Source organism: Sphaerodactylus townsendi, linkage group LG03 (assembly GCF_021028975.2).
Source record: "Sphaerodactylus townsendi isolate TG3544 linkage group LG03, MPM_Stown_v2.3, whole genome shotgun sequence".
Taxonomy (NCBI): domain Eukaryota; kingdom Metazoa; phylum Chordata; class Lepidosauria; order Squamata; family Sphaerodactylidae; genus Sphaerodactylus; species Sphaerodactylus townsendi.
Window position 1 is genome coordinate 61,070,626 of NC_059427.1, and position 22,428 is coordinate 61,093,053.

Sequence of the window (22,428 nt, forward strand, 5' to 3'; positions counted from 1 at the left end):
GCTTAAATAAAACAAAAAATAGGGATTGTGCACAGATTAGATAGCAATCAGATTATGATTCCTGCACGTTGTTTTTTAGCTGCCTAGTCCGAGACAAACTCAGTTCCCGGACTGTTCTGTCTCACTTGTCTTTACAGACGGTAGTACAGTATATCCTTCTCCGGCTTTTCACCAGAGGGGGCGCTGTATTTCAACAAGTCTCTCTCGAACGCTTTCTTGCTGCAAAGCCTCTTCTCGGGTGCTGGCGTTGAAGCTGCACTTCCGCCTGACAATTGCAGCGGCTCCTTCCAAGAGGCTTCTGCGGGAGCTGATGCGCGCGTAGGAAACGCACGTAGCTGGCTTTTGCCCGCATGTCTTTGTCTTTGCCGAGCTCGGCAGTGCAGTTCCGCAGGATCCTCGCTCAGTTCCCGCAAGAGCTCAGCTTCGCCTTTGCTTATGGCTCTGGGGTCTTCCAGCAAGCGGGGGCCTCCGCCGGGGAGAGCGCGGTAAGAGGGCACGAATAGACTCCCACGTGGGGCGTGTGTGGCCCCTCCTCTCTACCTGTAGGAATCGTAAAGCGTAAAAATTCCTGGCTCAAACCCTGCCCTTTTATAAGCCGATCCTGCTGACATTTTTCTCTGTGGAGGGCTTCGGAGCGGGATTAAAATGAAAGTGTCCAGAAAGTTTCATTTCACTTCACTTTATATTTATATCCCGCCCTATACCCAAAGGCACATGTGTCAAATTCACGGCCCGGGGGCCAAACCTGGGGAAGAGCAGTCGGGAAAGGCTGCAGCCAAGGGAGCCTCTTGTACCCACCCAAACCAACAGCAGGAGCCTGGGGTTCCTTGGCATTCGAAGAGCAGCTCCAACTGATCCTCTGGGGCTGCAACTTGAGCATCAGCTGCCTCCAGTTTCCCTTTCGTTCTGCAGCTTTTTGTTTTTAACCCCGCATTTGCAAAAGGCCAGCCGGCTGAGAGATTCCCTCCCAGGAACCGTATTTGCATGCAAACTTTGCAATCCTTTGTAAGTAATGCTCACCCCTCCATGCAAAATCCGTGCAAAAAAGGGGGCCATGAGTTACAGAACTCCAAGTCAAAAGGAGGGCAAACCCTCCTCTTTCACTCCACCCAAACTTGCAAACTCCCCGCCTCCAAGTCCCGTAGCATCTCCTTGTGGGCAGAAGTTGGTGTGTGTTTTTTTGCCTGGTGCTTTGCATGAGTTTTTTGCAAGAGCCGCCTCATCTCTGGGTCATGCTTTGGCGGCTGAGTGGAAGGGGCGGATGGGAGGTCCAGATTCAGCTTTGCACCAGGGGAGTCCTGCTCTGACTTCTATGCATACCTGCAGGGTAGGCTGCCGTGTGGGATGAACAGAAGCTGCTGCTCTCCGAAGGGCAGAGGGGGTTTGCATGTCTAGTGCTGCTGGCAGCACCAGTTAGGCTGCTGCTGCCGCCCCCTCTCTGCCCAATGAAGCAAGCAGCTGCCTTCTCCATGGGGAAGAGCGGGTTTGTAAGCCTGGTATTGCCGACTCATGCGGCGCAAAAGCAGCAGTGGCAGGCACGCCGCTGCTGCTGTCCCCTCTCTGCCCAATGGAGCAGGTGGCTCAGCCGCCTTCTCCATGGGGCAGAGAGGGTTTGCATGCCCGGTGTTCCCGGCTCACGCGGCGCAATAGCAGCAGCAGGCAGGCAAGTCCCCCCTCTGCCCAATGGAGCAGGAAGCAGCCTTTTCCGTGGGGCAGAGAGGGTTTGCAAGCATGGTGTCGCCAGCTTGCATGGCGCGAGAGCGGCAGCACCAGGCAGGCCGCCACCGCCGTCCCCTCTGCTCAACAGAACAGGTGGCTGCCTTCCCATGTGGCAGAGGGGTTTTGCATACCTGGTGCTGCCGTCCCCTCTGCCCAACGGAGCAGGTGGAACAGCTGCCCTCTCTGTGGGGCAGAGGGTTTGCATGCCTGGCACCGCCGCCCCTCTGCCCAATGGAGCAGGCAGCTGCCTTCTCCTTTGGGCAAAGGGGGTTTGCATGGCCGGTGTTCCTGGCTCGCGCTGCGCAAGAGCAGCAGCACCAGGCAGGCAAGTCCCCTCTCTGCCCAATGGAGCAGGAAGCGGCCTTTTCCGTGGGGCAGAGAGGGTTTGCAAGCATGGTGTCTCCAGCTTGTGCGATGCGAGAGCGGCAGCACCAGGCAGGCCGCCGCCGCCATCCCCTCTGCCCAACAGAGCAGGCGGCTGCCTTCTCCATGGGCAGAGGGGGTTTGCATGTCTGGTAATAAATGGTTATCCTGTTCGGCCCCCAACCTAAAGTGTGCTTTGAGTTTTGGCCCCCTGTGCAATTGAATTTGACACCCCTGCCCAAAGGGCTCAGGGCGGCTAACAATATAACAAACAGATACATTATACCAACATAACACTGATAAATTACATAAAATTAAAATAGAACCAGATTACAGATGGCGACTTAACATTTCGAACTAAACAATTTCAGAGAACAATAACAGCAGCATTTGCAGCACATTAATCTATACCACTAAATCCATAATATCCAAGACATTAATCATAAGTCAATACATTAGCAATAATACATAACAATATAGGAAAAATCCAATAATATCAGAACAGTAAATAACAGTTAAATCAAAATATATTGATACATTTACAAGCATATGTTTCCAACACATCAACGCCTTAACTCCACAAATACATAACAATCAACTAATGCAATAACAAGCAATACATTAAACAGTGCAATTAAATCATTAGCAATAACAGACTATCTCACATTAAACTATACTGCTGCAAAACCTAACAGAACTACCCAAATGAAAAGCATCTGAGCTGATACCACAACATTAGTAGCAAAGAGCAAGGTGGATCCTAAAGAGAAGCGTGTTTCAGAAGTATGGGGCCAAGACTAAAGAGGACACCAGAGAAACAAACGCCCGGTGCTCCATTTCTGCTCCATTAGCCTTCTTTATCTCACACCCCCTAGAACTAAGTAACATAATTGCAGACAAAAGCAGCATTACATTATTTCGTTGTTTGATGTTTAAGAGTGGCAACCATAACCTATTGTTTTATTCCTGTATTAAGAAGATTAATACTTTACACTGCCACCCTCAACGTTTCTTTCTTCTCTTAGTAGGCAGTACTTGAAATATGGAAGAAAAGGTAGGGGGCTCTTAATGAAACCCATAATCCCCATCTGCAGGCCAGTTCCACCCTCTGTGTAGTTGTTTTATGTTGCAGTTAAGCTAAAATGCTCTGGTGGGACTCTTCTTTTGAGTGCTGTGGGTAGATTGCAAAGTCATACTGTAGTCAGTTCACTTTAACACACCAGTTTGCTTAGACTGGCATATAACATTGGGCAATCGATAACATTCTTATAAGGAGTTATTGGGCTTGTTGGATATACTGTTTGTTTCAGGTTTTTTCCATATACTGCTGTTTTGTACTACAGTGCACCATCTAGCTTTTGTATCAAGAGCACCTTGGCTTTACTTTTTGCTATTAAGTATGGTCAAATTCAGATGTATTGTTTGCTAAGATGCTCTCTTTGTAGGCCTTATGACTGCAGTGGGCAAACTGGTTTCATCAACATTTTGCTTATTCATAGGTATGGAGGTAAATGTTGATCTGATGTTTATTTTCATATTTTGTGCTGAGTCTTCTATTGAGAGATCAAATTCTTCTGCCTTCTGTTGTGTTGTAGAACAATATGCTGGACTTTGTGTTTGCTTTGGATGATTCAGTATCATGGCACAAGATAAACCTGTCGAAGAATCGCAGTCATTATTCTTTTTTAAAATATTTTGGAGCCAAGCGAATCAGTAACATCCAAAATTACGGAGCAGGGATTTACTACAATACATTAGTTCCTTGTAATGGGAGGGTAAGTAAACATGGGTTGTCTATGAGTAAAATCCAGGTTTTGGGAGGGGTCACCACCAAGTGATAAAGGAATTAGTTTGTATGCAGAAGAGATGAGGTTTAGTTCCTGGCATCTCCTGTTTAAAAAGATCAGTTACAGGTTATGTGAAAGGCTGCCTTTGCCTGAAATCTTGAAGTCATGGCATTGGAGTCACAGTAAATAGTAAAAATCTTCTGTCCATTTATTGATCTTTTTCAAGCTTCATTTTTCTCCAATGCTGCTGAAAAGTGGTTTGCATCCTCCTCTCTTCTGTTTTGTCCTCACAGCAACCCTGTGAGGTCAGGCTGAGTATGCGACTGGTTCTAGATCATCCAGCAAACTTCTATAGCAGACTGGGATTTCATACCTGGAATCTATCATATCTAAGTCCACACAGTCTAACTGCAGCACCAAACTGGCTCAAATTAGTTGGACTAGTAGTCTGGATCAGTGTTGCACAGTTTTATGTGTTCAAGAAGGAGACATACCAGAAATTGACATCTTCAAAATTTGTTCTAAATTTTGTCTTTAACCTTCTGTTGTAAGGTGCTTTGAGAAGGCCATTGTTGTCAAAAAATGGATGTAAATTAGAATTAATGAATGCCTTGTATAGCATAGTAATACTGAGACTTTATGTAGATATTTTCACCCTGCCTTTCTCCATAACGGGGACACAAAGCAGCTTACAATATTGCTTTCCCTTTCTCTGTTATACAACAACCCTGTGAGGCAGATAAAACTGAGTGAGAGAGGGACCATGGGTTTCATGGCAGAGTGAGAATTTGAAACTGGGCCTTTCCACATTTTAGTTTGGCACTCTTTAACGTCTACACCAGATGCCAGTAACTTGCATCCTTCCATTACAAAAAGTTACACTGTTATGGCTGACATACATCAAGTTCTACAGTGTATCTCAAAGCTCGTTTGCTAAGACATACTTGCTACCACATATTTTGAGGTCTTTTATTGCATCTGATAAGATCCCATCAAAAAGAGAGACTGGGAAAAATGCAGCAGAAACTGCCTGAACAAGTGTCCTTGGTTTCTGCTTCTTACTGCCAGGCTGTATTAGGGACAGGCTGACCGTTGGCCAGAGCATTCAGTTCACAGCATAGCTTTGTGAATGACTAGGGATTCCCATCCCAGAGGCTCCTTAGTCACAAACACAATCTAATACCTTTTATTAGGACTAAACCAATGACACATACAGTGGACAAGCTTTCAAGTTCTCTGGAACTCTTAATCATAACACCCTCCCCCCCCCCCACCACCACCACCAAGCCTTTTGTTTGTGAGGATCCTTTGGAATTTTGAATGTCAAATAATTATGAGCATTGGTGCTGTTTGTACACCATTGCCACTTTTTTGTAATTTTCAATATAGCCCTGTAGGTGGGCCTGTACTATGTGGTACAGCATGTGAAGGCCTATAGAACAATGTCTTCCCTAAGACAGCTTAGGGAGTTTCAAACCAGGAAAGTCCTGCTTGTTCTCAAAACCATTCTGATACACAGTTAGTTGTAGCAACTTGTGCTTGACCTGGTGTTCGTGGTGCAAGTCTCTGAGGAAAATGACTTCCCGCATCATTGCTCTCCATTCTTGTCAGGTGGGCTATTTGCAGAAGTAGACACATCTCTCTTTCTAACACTTGCACTGCCATCCGAAACAGAGTTGTGTCCTAAACCTGTTAACACCAGTAGAAGTAGAAGGGTATAACTATGCTTATGATTTCACTATTGGGAAACTATTGTCCACAAGATTCCACTTCTCTGTATATTTATCTTTCCATCCTCTGTTCTGGTGACTGTGCATTTGACCTCGACCTATACTTCTTTAATTTTTTTTATTTCCCCCCCTCCTCTTTCAGGTTATAAAATATGGCGTTATTAGTACTGATGCGCTGATTGAAGATTTACTTCGCTGGAAGACTCTTTATGTAGCTGGACGTCTACAAAAGCCGGTATATGTTCAGCTCAAGTATATATTAGCATTGGCCAAAAGTTAGGACTGTAGGAAAATGGCAGAGAAAATAGTAACACAGATATGAGTTTGGAGACACTGCATTCCTTTTGTGGCATTGGCTAGATCATTCACTTGAATTTTAAAGTTTTGAAAAGATGTTAGATCAGTTTTTTTTGTTCTGTCTATGGCATTTTGTAACCAGATAGAGGTATTCCCAGACCTATTTCCAACCTTGCAGCTTTTGTAGCTGCTCAGATTGTAACAGGTACAGTGGGAAGAATTATCCCCACCTCTCCCACCCCCATTGCACTTTCTGTAGTTTCAACCTTGATCTAACAGCCCCTGTGTCTGATCCCGACGGAGGTCAGTTTCAGGTAGTTGGCTCAAGATTGACTCAGCCTTCCAAGGTCAGTAAAATGAGTATCCAGCTTGCTGGGGGGTAAAATGTAGATGGCAAACCACCCCTGTGAACATAGTCTACCTAGTAAATGTTATGATGTGACATCACCTTATGTGTCAGTAATGATCTAATGCTTGTCCAGGGGATTACCTCTACCTTAACCTGCCATAAGTAATCAGGATTGTTCTTGCGGGATGAAGGGAAAGAAGCAGACTACAGTCCTTCTCTGTCCTGACCCCACCACCCCCATTTTCTTGCACACTGTTGTATAAGGACATGTCTTGAACGGTAAAGCACCAGCTACCACCAGAAGTCTATTCTGAGCTGTCAAGTGTAGAGCTTGATCAGTCCCCATGCATGGCCTGAATAAACTGACCACAGTACAGATTCTGTAATATCATTTTAAAACAAAACATAGATCAAGTGTTAATTGACCAGTCTGTATTTCCTGTATCTACCTTGCCCTTCCTCTATCTAGGCTTACATGGGCTTAGACTGAAGGACAGCAACTTCCCCCAAATATATAATGTGAAAGGTACAAAGGTGGGATTGAATTTATATCTCTGTGTGCCAAATATAACACACAATTCATGAGTTCCTAGATGACCTTTATAGTAAAGAGTGCTGAGGTATGTCTGTCATGTTCTCTAATGGGGGTATGCTGAGAAAGAAACACACATGGCTGGATTGATTCAACCAGTTTTTCTACTGGAAAAAAAAGGAATGTGGTGTCCCCTGTGACCACCCAAACAGGCTGTGGGGATTGTGGGGGAGGGGGGGGGGGTCGGGGGAAACAGGCTGTAATAAGGGAATCGGGTGAGATTGAACTGAAAACCTACCTGGAGGAAATCCACAGTCTGAAGATTTCATTGTTTGTATTTCAGGTGTTTTAACTGACCACTAGGTGGAACCAGAGTTAAACCAAACTGACAAATTTTAATTTCAGCTTCAGATTGACAATAAAAGATCTGGTAATAGTGTTCATGCCCTCTCCCCCTTGCACTCAGTCTCTCCCTGTTTTAGGTTGAGTTTTTTAAACAGTGGACTGTTCCAGCTGCTTCAGTCCTGTGAAAGTCATCCAGAAAAATTCCAGTTACATTTTATGTTATGGAAGTGTAGTTGAAGAGTCTCTTCAGTTTTCTTGTAAACAGTATATTGAAGTGAACAGCTGAGAAGACTGTGAATCCCTAAGAGACTCTTGTGTCCATTCCCCTGAGTCATATCTATGTTATTGGGAGAAGGTTGGCAGTAACAAGAGGCAGCAAGTAGCAGGAAGTGTGTTTGCAGAAAACTCCTTCTGGTTCATTGAAAGGGAAATGGCCTATTGGCACTTCTCAGTAAATGTTCCTCAACAGATTTTTTAACATTTTATTCTTGTCAGAGTAAGAGCATAAGCCCACTCTTGAGTTCATCATCTTTGTGTTAAGTTCAGAAAACAAATTGCATAAGTGATCAGTGGCCATGTTTCGTATGAAGAGACATATTGAAACCCAAGTCTGAAATTGATTCATATAATTAGCCCCCATATATTCACTATTGTCACATGACTTTAGTGTCTAAAAATATGTACATACGCTGGGTCACTTGTCTGAAAATCCCAGTGTCCAAACCGTGCCATATTTCCACATGCTTGGAAATTGTGATGAGGTACTCCTTTCGAACAATTGCCCTGCAATTGTGCAGACCCTGAGAAGACTGTGCCACATTAGAAACAACAGATAGGGAATGGTCCACAGGGTTTATTTAGAGGTGGTGTGATGCAGCAAACCTTCTAAAGCGTAAGACATTTCTGGATAAGGCAGTACCTGAACGAGAGAGCCCCTGGGAGCCCTGGGCATTCTGTGATGGATGAAGGGGTGGATTTAAATATGAATAAAATATGAATGCAGATGTACTGGTTTTAAGAACTCTTGTATTATATAGACCCAGTGTCATCAAACACTGAGGTGGGGGCAGTCACCAGGGCCCATGGCTTCTGGCAGGGCCCACCTCAGGGCCTCCCAAGCACATGCTGCTGGGGAAGATGTACAGTGGTGGTTCTTCTGGCAGCCACAGTGGTGGTGTTCCTGCCTGCATATATCACCCAGGGAAACGACATATGATTACTGGGAATGCTCATGAATGGATGAGGGAAGGAAGGAAATGCAGGCAGGTGGGGATGTGAGTGAACTGGAAGGAAGGTATGTGGGGGTCCTGATGGTGGTCAGAGCAGGAATGGAGCCCGGGGCACTCTCTGCCCAGGGTCCCCTGGAACTACATACATGTGTTCTTGAATTTGGCATGGGATCAAACCTTTTGTTTTGAACCAGTTGTATTGCTGTGTGACAGAGACTGAAAGAACCCTCAGCTTTGCATGTGCAAACCTTCCTTCTCTTATGTGCTGCAAGCATGTAGCAATTGGGCAAAACCTGTTTGCTGTTATCATCTGAATCGGCAAAGTATGATCTATGCAAACTGAGTTTTTTCTCAGTTGGAAGTTTGATTTGCCCACAGTGTGAGAGAGGAGGAGGAGGAAGGATCATGTCAGCACACCCTGTGCAACTCCTTCAAGGTTATGGAACCACAGACCATGACTGAGCCTAAGTCCAAGTTGTTAAGTTGCACCCTCGGGAATCTCACTGATTTCTTTTATTATTGGAAACTGTGTCCAAAACTGAAAACTAATTTCAAGGACTGTTAATTTATACTTTAAACTATTAATTTATACTTTAAAATACCAGGAAATTTGGAGCAAATGTAACAAGAAAGGAATGGGGTTTTAAACTTAGTTAAAGGGTCAGCTCCCCAGCTCCTGGTAACAGCACTTGAGGGTTGATCGTTGATGAGGCCTTTCTCAATAGTTTTGGATGTTATAATTTCATTGCATTTTGATGTCTGAAGTTGATGGTGGCAAAGCATTCCCATTAAAGGTCAAGCTCCTTGCCCCAGTTTGACCAGTAGGTATATTAAACTTAATTTGGCAATTAATGCAGGGTTCCAGGTTCTATCTGGAATCAAGCAGAATATTTTCTAATCTCAGCGGCAGAGTTGTGTGCTATCTAGTTAATGTTCTCGGGCGGGAAGGGGAGACAACTCATCTAAGTTTTCCCTTGTCTGCCATCTAATCGTTCAGAATATTCTTGCCCTTGTCCTAATATGATCTATGTAGTTCAAATGAGGGCAGCTCCAAGAAGGCACAAATAGTTACAGCTTGGCTGTACCCACCTAAAGCTAGGGTATACATGAAGTTAATAAATACATAAATCTGCAATCCAGTTCTGCTCAAGTCAGTAACTCGCCTCTTAGTAGCCATGATAACTGAATGGTGCCTTCATGCGACATAATCCATTTTACAGAAGGCGAAGTAATTACTTAGAAGGACGGTAACTAAAAGCTGCCCAATGTTGCTTTTTTGTTTGTTTTATATTGTTGTTGTTGCTGCTTTTGTTGTTGTTATTGTTATTATTTATTCAATTTAATAACCCGCCCACCCCCTAAGGGCTCTGGGCAGTATACATAATAAATAAAACAAAATATACTCGTGATATTAAAACCTTAAAAAACACAGCAGCATTAACGCAACCACCATTGGTTGATCATAATTTGTTGATGGCACCCTATCCCAAGGCCAGTAGTGGGGGAGCCCAGCAGTGCCAAATAAGATCTTACATTGGCAATGCCGGAGATGGCACAACAAAGGGCACGGGGGCATCAGAGGGGGCAGGCAATCCGTGGCCGGCCTCCCCAAAGGCCTGATGGAACAATTCGGTTTTACAGGCCCTGCGGAACTCACCAAGGTCCCGCAGGGCCCGAACAGCTGATGGAAGAGTGTTCCACGAGTAAAAGCCAGCTGCAACATAGAGGCCGAGGGACTGTCAGTAAGTTAGCCTCTGCTCATCGCAGAGGCCTACTTAGGACCTCTAGGGTGAGACGGTCATGTTACATATAACAGCTCTTCAGATGCTTTCAACACTCTGGCTGCATCTGTGGGTCCTTTTAAGCCATGTTTTGCTGCAGTGGCCATGAAAATGGCTTGTTTCTCATGCCCTCTGGCTTTCCTGTGAATTTAGGGGTTTTCAGTTGTATCTGCCTAACTGCACCACTATGCACATTTGCTTGGGAATAATCTTGATTAAACTCAGTGGTGTTTATTGGAGAGGAATGTTCTGCTTGGTCTTGCTATCTCGAAGCATGTTCAGAATTTAGTCACATTAAAGTAAGAGAACAGATACCTTAACCTGATTCCTCTCCGCCTTCCCCATGATTGTATAAATCAAGTCCAAGAAGTCGGTTCCAGGGCCACGTTTCTTATTGCATATTTTCACTTGCCCGAACAACTAATCATTCACAGAAGGAACTTTCCAAGCCCTTGAACACAGTGATCCTCAACTGAGGTGACTTAGATGTTGGGTCATTCAACTGGCTGTGCAATTTGGCCCTTGGCGACAGATGGTGGAGGCAGCTGTCTTCCACTACAGTCGCTTATTGTCCTCTCAGCTGCCATTTTCAGCACTGGGAAATGATTCACGAGGCTTTGATTCCCTCACCCGAAGTCGAGTGAGAGAAGAATAGCTCCCTACAGAAATGCCTAATTTATAAAAGATTGAAGTCTTTTACTATGCAATTTCGAAAGAGAGTCAATTAAAAACATGTGTTCAAATGGCCTCTCCCAGGACCAGTTACCTTAACTGATCAGATGGTTCAGATTTTATGTTGCTAACAAAAACCACACTTCAAATGCAGCAGGAGATAATGGAAGAATAATGATGTCATATACCCCAGAGATTCATTTTGGGTCTCTAGGGTTGCATTCAGAAATATAGATCACCAACTCTTGTTTAAGCTTTTAAGGCTCTGGATACAATCATCCCTTTGTCAGGGACTGATTTTACCTATAGACCTTCTACGTTGACTGCAAAATTGCACATTATAATAATAGGAATCTTTCTGCTTGTTTCAAAGTTTGCTCTGAAATCATCGTGCTGATTTTTAAGAGGGAAATTGGTAATTCAGTTGTGGTAATACTTATGTGCGCAGCATTTCATGCCAACCCTGGAAAGCCAAAGGCAAAGCATACTGCCTAAAGGTATTCAAATTGTTCTGTAGAAAAGCTTAACATGGTTGTGTTTACATTAAATCAGCCTGGAAGCACAGTGACTGAATGTGGGTTAACTTTGTCCACATAACTCAAGGAGTGAACTGATAAAACAATGGCTGTTGTTAAGCTCTCTGGACTAAAGCAGAAAAATGCAGGCTGGGGTTCAATCGATGCATAGAGCGGGATTTGAACTACCTCAGAGGAATGTTTGATTATGAACAGCTGACCGCTGTGCCCTGTCATAAACTTCTGAGTTTGCTTCCAGAACCATTTGCTATTGGGAGAGGAGCTGCTGTTCAAGAAAAATAGACCTAAGATTTTCTAGAGGCTCATTAGGATAATTTCCCAGTATTTTAGATCTAACCACAAGCCTTTTAAAGATAGCAGTTTGTCACCCAGTTATATGGTTTAGTTAAGGATTTGTGTAAAATAAAATAAGTGCTTAGATTTGAAGGTTGGGACTCTGATGGGTAACAGGGCTCCACCTGCTTGGTTATGACTCCTTGTTTGAGTTCTTTTTTGGAAGATTTAGCTGGTGGTACACATGTAGAGAACCAACACACTGAGAGGAGCAGCGAATGGCAAGATAGGATCACTCAGTGGTGGAGAGGATTCTTTTTAGCACAGGAAGGCCACCTCTCCTTTGTCTTCTCCTGCTCCCCACCCAGCCAAACTACTACTCAATCCAACAGCTAGCCCTCTAGCACTATACACAGGGGCTTGTGGTGTGGAGCTTCCTCTCCCTGAAAGAGCTAATCTATCAAGGGTAGAGAAGCTCTATGTGGCAAGCGTGGCCTAGGTACGTAGTACAATGGAAAGGGGGTAGGACTGTGATGGGGGAGAAGGAAAGCATGGCAGAACTTTTAGAGAGGGATGTCTCCCCAGCGAAATACTGGCTTGTTCCTCTCTGCCATACATATTCTGGTACTTTCACTGCCCTGTCTGTCTTGGTTTGCTGCCCATGTTGCTGTTCTGGATTCCGATGAGGTCATAACTCACTCATTCTCTTCCTGTCACATTATGATGTCACATGACCACTATGCTTGCTACTCAGAAGGTCCCAAACTGCAATCTGCAGGATAAAAGTAGATCCCAGCTCTTCTCCTATACTTCAACCTTCCCAGGCTATATCTCAGTGCCAGTTTCCCTCCAGGTCTGAGGATTGTATGCTTTATTTCTTAGGCGCACTGTGAATTAGATTCTTGTGTCCTCCATGTAGAAATAGAAGTGTCTGTAGATAAGTGAGTCAGTCCTCCCTTGATGTTTTTTGTATTCAACCTGGTAGAATCCTACAAATTGGAAAACTAGGCTACAACTAGTTGTTTAAAAAAGTCAAAATAGTATTTCAGTTATGAACAAGCTCCTTACTGAAATCATTGTAGGTGTTTATCCCCGTAGGTTTGCAGATGTCTTGTGTACAAAGGCGGGGATCTGCTTTGTTTAAGACAAAGTTGGAACGTATTAAAGATCTCAAGATGATTCTGCTCCATTTATAGCTGTATTAATTTATAAGTGATATCTTCTTTTTAGTAGTTTTTGTTACAGATTCTCTAATTACTACTTTCAGGTGAAGATCCTTGCCCAGAATGAGAACAGCAAGCTCCAGGCTGCTCTTTCCAGCAACTTGAAGAGTGCCGTCACCGCAGCTTTTCTCATGCTGCCTGAAAGTTTCTCTGAAGAGGATCTTTACATTCAGATTGCTGGACTTTCTTACGCTGGTTTGTATGATTTTTAAATGTAAACATGCTGAGCTGTAGTGAAGGTTTTGTCATTTGACCCCTACTGAAATTTTATTTTCCACTTCTTGCTTTTTCTTTTTTGTTTTATGGTCCCTGGAATAACATTTGAACTAAAGCCACCAGTGATTTGGGAACTTGTTCGAATTGAATACCATTAATTCTCCAAGTTACGGAGGTGGTTTTTTTTGCTTTTGAAAAGACCATAACCTTTGATTTTAAATAACTGGTCTCAAGTTTCTCAGATTTACAGTATTTTGAGAAACTGTTTAATAACCTTCTCAGGCCAACTTGAGTACTGGGCATTAGAATGGCATCATCCACCTAAAGGAGTAGGGTTAACACCTTTGAAGATAAGTACAAAGGATGAAATTCTGCTGAGGAGAGAACAGTTGCAAGATCATTCAAATGCTGATTGAAAAGTCAGGGTGCCAAGAGACAGCCTTTCTTCACTCCCCTATCAAGACAAAAGCACTCTGTACACTCTTCCTTTTTTCCACAGCGTACTTGAGCCACACAAAAGGAATATTTTTAATAAACCAAAGCAGTCCTTTGTTGATTTAGGTGTGTTCCAGTTTTGGCCACCATATGCTCCTGGATATAGTGTGAAAATCTCTTTTAAGATATATAAATTCAATACACAGTTTAACTCTAGGTGGGAAGGTATATATTTCGACAAAGTGGGCTAAGATTAAACAGTGATCTTCAGAAGCAAAGCCTTTCCTAACATCAATTTTTCCCATCCTAATATGTTGTTAGAGGTTATCCATTACTTTAATCTGAGATATAGTATGCAGTCAGGTTGGAACAGATCAATGAGCTGGGTTGTCCAGCAACCTCTTCCATACAGTGACCAATCACATTTTGTCCAGAAGACCTACAAGTAGGGCATGAAGGTCAAAACTTTCCCCCTATCGCTGTCCTGTCTTCAACACTGGTATTTATATTACCTAAGAGCTTGTGCACTATTTTCCTCCCTCCCATTGCATTTTTGTTTTAGTTGGTTTGCACTAACCTATGCACCATTTTTGTTAACCATGTTCAGCTTCAAACCACAGTTGATAGCCATGAAATAATTTACATGCAAAAACATGTACCTTTCTGTTTACAGTGTGTTTGATCATCTCACTTTTGGTTTAGGTGATTTCAGAATGATGATTGGGGAAGACAAGTCAAAGGTTATGAACATAGTGAAGCCAAATATGTTGCATTTTCAGAAGCTTTACAGCAACATATTGCAAGATTGCCCACAAGTGGTATACAAACACCAACAGGGCAAATTAGAGGTAAGCTGTCCATTGTTATAAATGTTTAAAGCTATTAATAATATGATGCCTTCCTGTTTCTCCTCTACAATTAGACTTCTGAGATGGACTCTAGGTTCAGCTTAAATAGCCAACATGTCATTGCTTTTACTATGAATAGGTTTTGCACCCATTGTTGGAGTAACTATGTGACATGATAGGTAATAATGAACCATAATGACTGATGGTACGGTTTCATATATGTAAGTTACCAAGTGATATCTGCAGTCAACCATTGTGTTTTGTTCTCAGGTCCTTCCTTACAAGTTAAGTTATTGTTAATAGACCATGCTTGTAATTATAACATACTATCAATAAATGTTTCTGGAAACTTATTGCCATGTACAATCTAACGGATGAACAGACTAAGCCCCTCAATCAGTGAACCTTTGTGTGAAATAGGGTCCCATTGTCTGCTATGGAATGCACAGTCTGTGAGCCTAACCTATTCTGTAGCTCCTCTTCAGGAAACATGTGTCTAAACCCCTCAAGGTTTGTGAAACTAGATGTGGTGCTCTTGGGATGCTAGCACTTGGCTTCTGCTAGCTCAAGAATACTCAGCCTTTCTGAGTCTGCAGGTAACTTTGGACTTTTCAGAGTGAGTGGTGAGTGCCACCCCAAAATGGCCTATTCTGGAGGCAGAATCAAACCCAAAATGACTTTGCAGGAGCCGGACACAAACACAGTATTTTGCTTTGCAAAATAATTGGGAAGAAACAAAAGAAAGCCTAAGTGAGCAAAAAAGAGGTAGGAATCAAAAGGAAAGTGTGAAAGGAGAATGGAACTATATACCTACCTGAGTGCTTACCAGTCCCCCTGATCCTTCAGTGGCTGCAGCTGCTGTTGAAACTTTGGTGGATCTTTTCATTTGAATGAGGGCAGCAAATATCAAGCCCTGCCTTACTGTAGCCCTATGCACCTTCTGAAAAGTTTGGTGCGTGCCAGGGGAAATACTGATAGGTGCTATGTTGGGGAACCTATAATTGCAGCACTCATTACAGAAGGAGAAACAGTCTATTGGCACCCATTTATATCTCCTTCCATTATGTAGGGTTCCCTTGGTCCTATCAATACTAGTTTGTTTTAAGACACAAGATGGATTACTGTTCGATCTTGTCAGCAAACTGTTGTGTTCCTTTCAGAAATAAAATGTGCACAAGGTAGAAAACTAACCTAATGGGGAGTTTGGCAGCCTTTCCTTTTATTGCGGGTACAGAAACATCCTAACTCGTGCTTATTAATATTAATAGTGGCCTTGGTGCACTCCTGCATAAAATGTGAAATCAGATAACTGCAGCCAGCCCAATCTTTAATCATTAAGTAAAGCATTAGGGAATTTTGAAAAAAAAATGACAAGTTGAAACTTGCTCTACAACTCTGTCACCTGATTCTTTTAAATTCTGAAGAAAACCTTTTCAATACATTAAATAATTTCTGGGCAGTAAAGTCTGCAACTACTTTCTGTACGTCAGAGAATTGTGCAAGAATATTGTAACATTTCTGTGGCCTTTTCGGAACACTTTTTATTCATGAACTTTCTGTTCACAGTATTATTGATCCTTCCTTGTACAGCAGATGAGGGGTTGAAGGCCAAACCTGACATTTTATGTTGATGTATGTAAATTCTCTATTATTATACTGAAAAGCAACCTCTGAGGGTACAAATTTGGCTGGAGGAGCTGTGGAGGATCCTACCAGGATGTATTTTGTACACACATCTTGGGTGATACAGTCTTCTGCTCTTAAGCATGTCTTTTCTCCTTGGGGAGGAGAGCTGAAAGAGTTTGGAGGCATAACTTGAAGAGAAAAACCAGTTGGTGGGAGAAGGGTTGGCCACCCCCTTCCACCATTCTTGCGTTCTTCATAGCAGCCTGCTAATGCTGCTTTTCAGTTTTAAAAAAACTTGGTAGAAAACTAGTTGTAAAGTTCAGATCAGACAGGGAAGTTGAAGGTAGTGGCCTGTATCTTACCATTTCACTGAGCAAAATTTGAATTCCTCCATGTTAAGGGGCAGATTATTGAGTTTGTGCCTGAGTAGAATTTTAATTAGCTCTCACACAGTAGGAGCAGCAGTGGTGTAGTGGTTAAAAGCAGGTGTACTCTACTCTGGAGGATATGGGTTTGATTCCCCACTCTGCTGCTTGAGCTATGGAGGCTAATCTGGGGAATTCAGATTAGCCTGTGCTCTCCAACACACGCCAGCTGGGTGACCTTGGGCTGGGAGCAGCAGTGGTGTAGTGGCTAAGAGCAGGTGCCTTCTGATCTGGAGGAACCGGGTTAGATTCCCAGCTCTGCCGCTTGAGTTGTGGAGGCTTATCTGGGGAATTCAGATTAGCCTGTGCACTCCCACACACGCCAGCTGGGTGACCTGGGGCTAGTCACAGCTTTTTGGAGCTCTCTCAGCCCCACCCACCTCACAGAGTGTTTGTTGTGAGGGGGGAAGGGCAAGTAGATTGTAAACCCCTTTGAATCTCCTACAGGAGAGAAAGGGGGGATATAAATCCAAACTCTTCTTCTTCTTCTTCTAGTCATAGCTCTGCAGAGCTCTATCAGCCTCACCTACCTCACAGGGTGTTTGTTGTGAAGGGGGAAGGGAAAGGAGTTTGTAAGCCCCTTTGAGTCTCTTTACAGGAGAGAAAGGGGGATATAAATCCAACTCCTCCTCCTCCTCCTCCTCCTCCTCCTTCTGTCATTAAAAATACACATGTATACTTTCCCTTCCCCTTTTCTTTCGATGTAATTGCATTTGTTGTTGTGATATAGTGTTTATTCTTTCCTTTTTTCTATTCTGTTTATATTTATAAAAGGAGAAGATAAAATCTTATTTTTAAAAAGTACAGCCGAATCCTATTTCCCGCTTTGTTGCAGTGATCCACTTAACATCAACTTGACTACTAGAGGAACTGATGCTCTATAAGCTATCATTTGGTTGTAAAGATGTTTTTGAATGATCAGAACAAAACTTTAGGAATAATTAGAGTCACATGGCATTTTTGAATCCCCACAGATGTATACATTTTTCTGGAAGAATTTGAAAGGGTTTTTTGCCTACTGTACTTTAACATCTTCCCAAATAATATGGAAACTCCTATGTCAATTTATTTTGCTGTTTATTCATCTTTTTTGGAGGGGGCTACTGGGTAAATAAACCAGTGGACTTTTGTAAAAGCTCCACTTGCTTGCTATTTACTGTCCAGGCTCACTCATTTACCTTCCTCCTCCCAACTGCACACAGAGAATAATTAAAGATTCCTGGTTTGAAACTAGCTCTGATTCCTTGTGATGTTCAAATGCAGGCAGCCAGGTGAATCAAAGTTTGTTTATTTTCCATAAGTCAGAATTCTGTGCTGTGATTTAATCCAAACATAGAATTCCTGTGAGTGTACACAGATTTCCAGTTGTTGCAGGGACTTTAATTTGTCTATTGCAAGGAAGCAGCATTTTCTTCAAAACATGAATCTAATTGCATTCTGTGTGAGAAGTGAGGAGGATGACTGTGGCGGTCATGTGAGCATAACAAAAAGTCATGCTTCTGCAAGCCCCAGCTTAATTGGAGCTTATCGCAAAGTAGGTTACTAACTGTAACAGTGAAATTGCTGAAAAAGGATGTATGTTCATTCTTCTGACTCTTTAGATCGATAAGAGCCCCGAAGGTCAGTTTGCACAATTAATGGCTCTGCCAAGGACCCTGCAGCAACAAATAACTTCTCACTTGGATCCTCCAGGGAAGAACAGGGATGTTGAAGAAATTTTATTGCAAGTTGCTCATGACCCTGACTGTGGATTGATAGTACACCAGGGTAGGTATACTAATGCTTAGTGATGGACACTTGCAACACAATCCATCTTGGAGGGAGTGTTTAAGTGGCAGGTGGGGGAGGGGCCAGAGAGTGGCAGTGGCTCCAGAGAGGTTTTGCTGGGAAAGCACCTGGGTGCCAGTTGAGAGGCCACACTACAGTCGAGGGGTCAGACGCTCCAGTGGCAGGATTCTGGCATAAAGCAGGACTTTGTGGTGAGGGAGCAGGGAGGCTGGAAAGTTCAGAGGGTAGGCCCAAGGTGGTGAGAGGCAGAGGAGGGGGCAGAGAGTGCAGGAGGCAGCAGGGACTGCAGAAGGCATTAGTGATGTCTGTGGCTGCTGATGGCATGCCCCCAGGGAAAGGTATATTGAGGGTGCAGGAGAGCTCCCCCAGTGCCTCTTGCATTATTGCCCTCCACCCTCTCTAGTTGGGATAGGGAGCGCTTGCTTGGTGCTTTCACAAAGTTCCTGCACTGCTGGCCCATCTGGCAGCATGCTGTGCCTCAACAGGCTGTATACACTGGGTGCTTTGCTCTGGAGCCAGGGCCGTTTTGAACTTCCTGCCTCACATTGGTCCTCATCCCTCCCCCTCACCCTGACTGTCCCCATTGGCCACAACGTTGTTCACATTCTTATGGTGCTTAGCTACTTGTGGCTCACAGTCTGGCGGTCTGTGCTCCTCTTCTCACCACTATTGCCACCACTACACTGTCCTTTTTGTCCGTGTATGTCTCTGTCATTGGATGTGGGTGTTCCCACCCCTGAAGTCTCTGTGTAACAAGTGGACATCTCACCCCTGTTCCCTTCTATGCTGTACTCCGCTCCCAGACCAGTATGTCTTTGTCGCTCCAGCCTTTTCCAAATCTGGGTGTCATCGACCTCCAGAGCACCCATCAACTCAAATAATTGCCCTCCCTGCAGGTGTGGAAGTAAACACATTGGTACGACCCCCCCAGTGGTGTAACTAGGCAAACTGGAGCCCTGGGCAAAACCTCAGTTTGATTCCCCCCGGCACGTGCCCGGTGCAACGCACACCCTCCCCGGCCCCCTTGTAGCTACACACAGTGGCATATCTAGGCAAACTGGAGTTTGGCGTCCCCAACCATGGGCAGCCGCCCTCCCCCACTGTGACCAAGCAATGATTTTTTATACCAGGTCGTTTCGAAGTCACCATCACATTATAGAACATGCCCCAACTCACAAATCTGAACACAGCAATAGGCCATGCCACATGTTTGCTATGCAAACATTTTATGGTGTTGTATCCAGTCCCCCCAATTGGGGGAAACAGCATCACTTTCAATGTTATTTAAACTGGGAACCCCAGATTCTCCCTTTAAGGTGGATTTAAAAGGAGAATCTGGGCTCCCTAGTTTAAACAAGTGATGCTGGAATCCACCTCCAAACAGCATCATTTTAAATGGTGTTTAAACTAGGAAGCCCAGATTCTCCTTTTAAATCCACCTTAAAAGGAGAATCTGGGAGTTCAATTCGCTAACATTGAAAAGTGATGCTATTTTGAGGTTGATTCTCCCCCACCCTGAAACAGCATCACTTTCAACGTTTGAACTGGGGACATCAGATTCTCCCTTTAAATCCATGCCAAAGGGGGGGGATTTACAGGAAGAATCTGGGGAAATTTAGGGGTGCCTGCTGTCAGGGGCACAATTGTTAAGCTAAGCTGGCACCAGAACTTTTCAGGGTATCTTTAGGAGACTCTCCTAATGATACCCCCCAGGTTTGGTGAAGTTTGGTTTAGGTGGTCCAAAGTTATGGACCCTCAAAGGTGTAGCCCCCATCTTCTGTTAGCTCCCATTGGAAACAATGGGTGATGGGGCACCCCCTTTGGGAGTCCATAGCTTTGGACCCCCTGGACCAAACTTCACAAAACCTGGGTGATATCAGTAAGAGATTCTCCTGATGATTCCTCCCAGGTTTGATGAAGTTTGGCTTAGGGGGTCCAAAGTTATCAACCCTCAAAAGTGTAGCCCCATCTCCTAAGCTCCCATTGGAAATAATGGGGGATGGGGCACCCCCTTTGGGAATCCATAACTTTGTACTCTCTGAACCAAACCTCACCAAACCTAGGTGATAGCATCAGGAGAGTCTCCCGAAACATCCCTGAAATTTTGGTGCTGCTTGCCTAAAAATTGCACTCTCTGCAGGCCAAAAACGGAAAAACACTGAAAATACAAAACGAACCTGCAGTTTTTGCGCCCACCCCCCACAAGGGGGCGCCCTGGGCAACTGCCCACTTTGCCCAATGGGAGGAACGCCTCTGCTGCCCTCTGCCACTCCCTTCCTCTTCCCCCCTGGATTGGACAGTCAGTTTAGTTGATGTTTAAGGATCAACTGTATAGATACTTTAAAAATATGAAAACATGCATTTCAATTTTGTTTTGGAATAAGTTTGCAAGATGGAAAATACTTAGCTTTCTTACAGTTAGAATATACCGAACATAAATATTCTGTAGTATGAAGTTTGCATGTCTGGAAACTTTTTAAAAAATAAAGCAAGATATTGTAGGGAAGATGGACCTGAATCCAAAGACCACACTCACTGGCATTTTTCACTTTTTTTCCTTTGAACATCGGCATTCTTTCCCATTCTCTACTTTTCCTGCCATATCACCAACTACTATGTTATGTAGAGTTTACCTTTTGCACTGTGGCTCCAGGCAGACTACACAGAGTACGTCAGTGAATAGGATGGGACATCTAATAAACATCGAAAAGATAGAAAAAGTGCAGAGAAGGGCAACGAGGATGATTGAGGGACTGGAGAACCTTCCTTATGAGGAGAGGCTGCAGCGTTTGGGACTCTTTAGAGAGGAGATGTCTGAGGGGGGATATGATTGAAGTCTATAAAATTATGCATGGGGTAGAAAATGTTGACAGAGAGAAATTTTTCTTTCGCACGATACTAGCACCTGGTCTGCTAAGGCATTTGCAATCTCAGATCAAGGAGGATCAAGATTGGTAACCATAGATCGACTTCTCCTCCATAAATCCATCCAAGCCCTTTTTAAAGCTATCCAGGTTAGCGGCCATCACCACCTCCTGTGGCAGCATATTCCAAACACCAATCATACGTTACGTGAAGAAATGTTTTCTTTTATTAGCCTAATTCTTCCCCCAAGCATTTTCAATGTATGCCCCCTGATTTTAGTATTGTGAGAAAGAGAGAAAAATTTATGTCAACATTTTCTACCCCATGCATAATTTTATAGACTTCAATCATATCCCCCCTCATAATTTTATAGACTTCAATCATATCCCCCCTCAGACGTCTCCTCTACAAACTAAAGAGTCCCAAATGCTGCAGCATCTCCTCATAAGGAAGGTGCTCCAATCTCTCAATCATCCTCGTTGCCCTTCTCTGCACTTATTCTATCTTTTCGATGTTTATTGGATGTCCCATCCTATTCACTGACGTACTCTGTGTAGTCTGCCTGGAGCCACAGTGCAAAAGGTAAACTCTAAATAACATAAATACATAAAATAAATATCAGTTTTGTTTTCTTACAGTCTCATTGCCCTTCTCTGCACGTTTTCTAGCTCTTCGATATCCTTTTTGAGATGTGGCGACCAGAACTGAACACAGTACTCCAAGTGCGGTCGCACCACTGCTTTATATAAGGACATGACAATCTTTGCAGTTTTATTATCAATTCCTTTCCTAATTATCCCTAGCATAGAGTTTGCCTTTTTCACAGCTGCCATGCATTGAGGTGACTTTCCCATGAAACTATTAACTAAGATGCCCAAATTCCTTTCCTGGTCTGTGACTGATAGCACTGACCCCTGTGGCTTGTAAGTGAAGTTTGGATTTTTTGCCCCTATGTGCATCACTTTGCATTTTGCTACATTGAACTGCATTTGCCATTTCTTAGCCCAGTCACCTATCAAGGTCCACTTGGAGCTCTTCGCAATCCTTTGCGGTTCTCACCACCCTACATAATTTGGTATCATCCGCAGACTTGGCCACCACGCTACCCACCCCTACTTCCAGGTCATAATTAGTTGCCCAGTTCTTTGGGTCCTAACCAATAAATGGAATTTTAAATAATCTACAGCCCTAATGACCACAGCAAGGACCAGTGGCTGCAAGTGGGCAATGTTATGTTGTATTGCATTGGCGAGATGGGGGTGGGGACTGCATTCCTTTTAGCCTCAAATTTGTCCATCTGTAAAATGGGCAAAACAGTAATACACTGAATAAATTTGTTGTTTTAATGAACAAGGTAAAGACAATGTAAAATTTCATACCAATGTTTTA

At 43.6% G+C, this 22,428-nt stretch overlaps 1 protein-coding gene across 5 annotated transcripts in view; it reads left to right on the forward strand.

The window, feature by feature from the left end:
- Nucleotides 1-238: 238 nt before the first annotated feature.
- The window catches only part of TAMM41 (TAM41 mitochondrial translocator assembly and maintenance homolog), a 34,274-nt gene continuing 12,084 nt past the window's right edge, over nt 239-22,428 (forward strand). The window contains exons 1-7 of one of the 5 annotated variants that reach the window (XM_048490273.1): nt 426-485; nt 3,108-3,136; nt 3,678-3,857; nt 5,742-5,834; nt 12,881-13,031; nt 14,190-14,335; nt 17,988-18,153. In XM_048490273.1, coding sequence (XP_048346230.1) covers nt 3,125-3,136; nt 3,678-3,857; nt 5,742-5,834; nt 12,881-13,031; nt 14,190-14,335; nt 17,988-18,153 — 748 coding nt within the window. In that variant the 5' untranslated portion in view covers nt 426-485; nt 3,108-3,124. Of the gene's footprint in view, nt 486-3,107; nt 3,137-3,561; nt 3,582-3,677; nt 3,858-5,741; nt 5,835-12,880; nt 13,032-14,189; nt 14,336-17,987; nt 18,154-22,428 lie in introns of those variants that run through there. The other 4 variants (XM_048490272.1, XM_048490270.1, XM_048490274.1 and 1 more) reach the window with 4 other exon arrangements.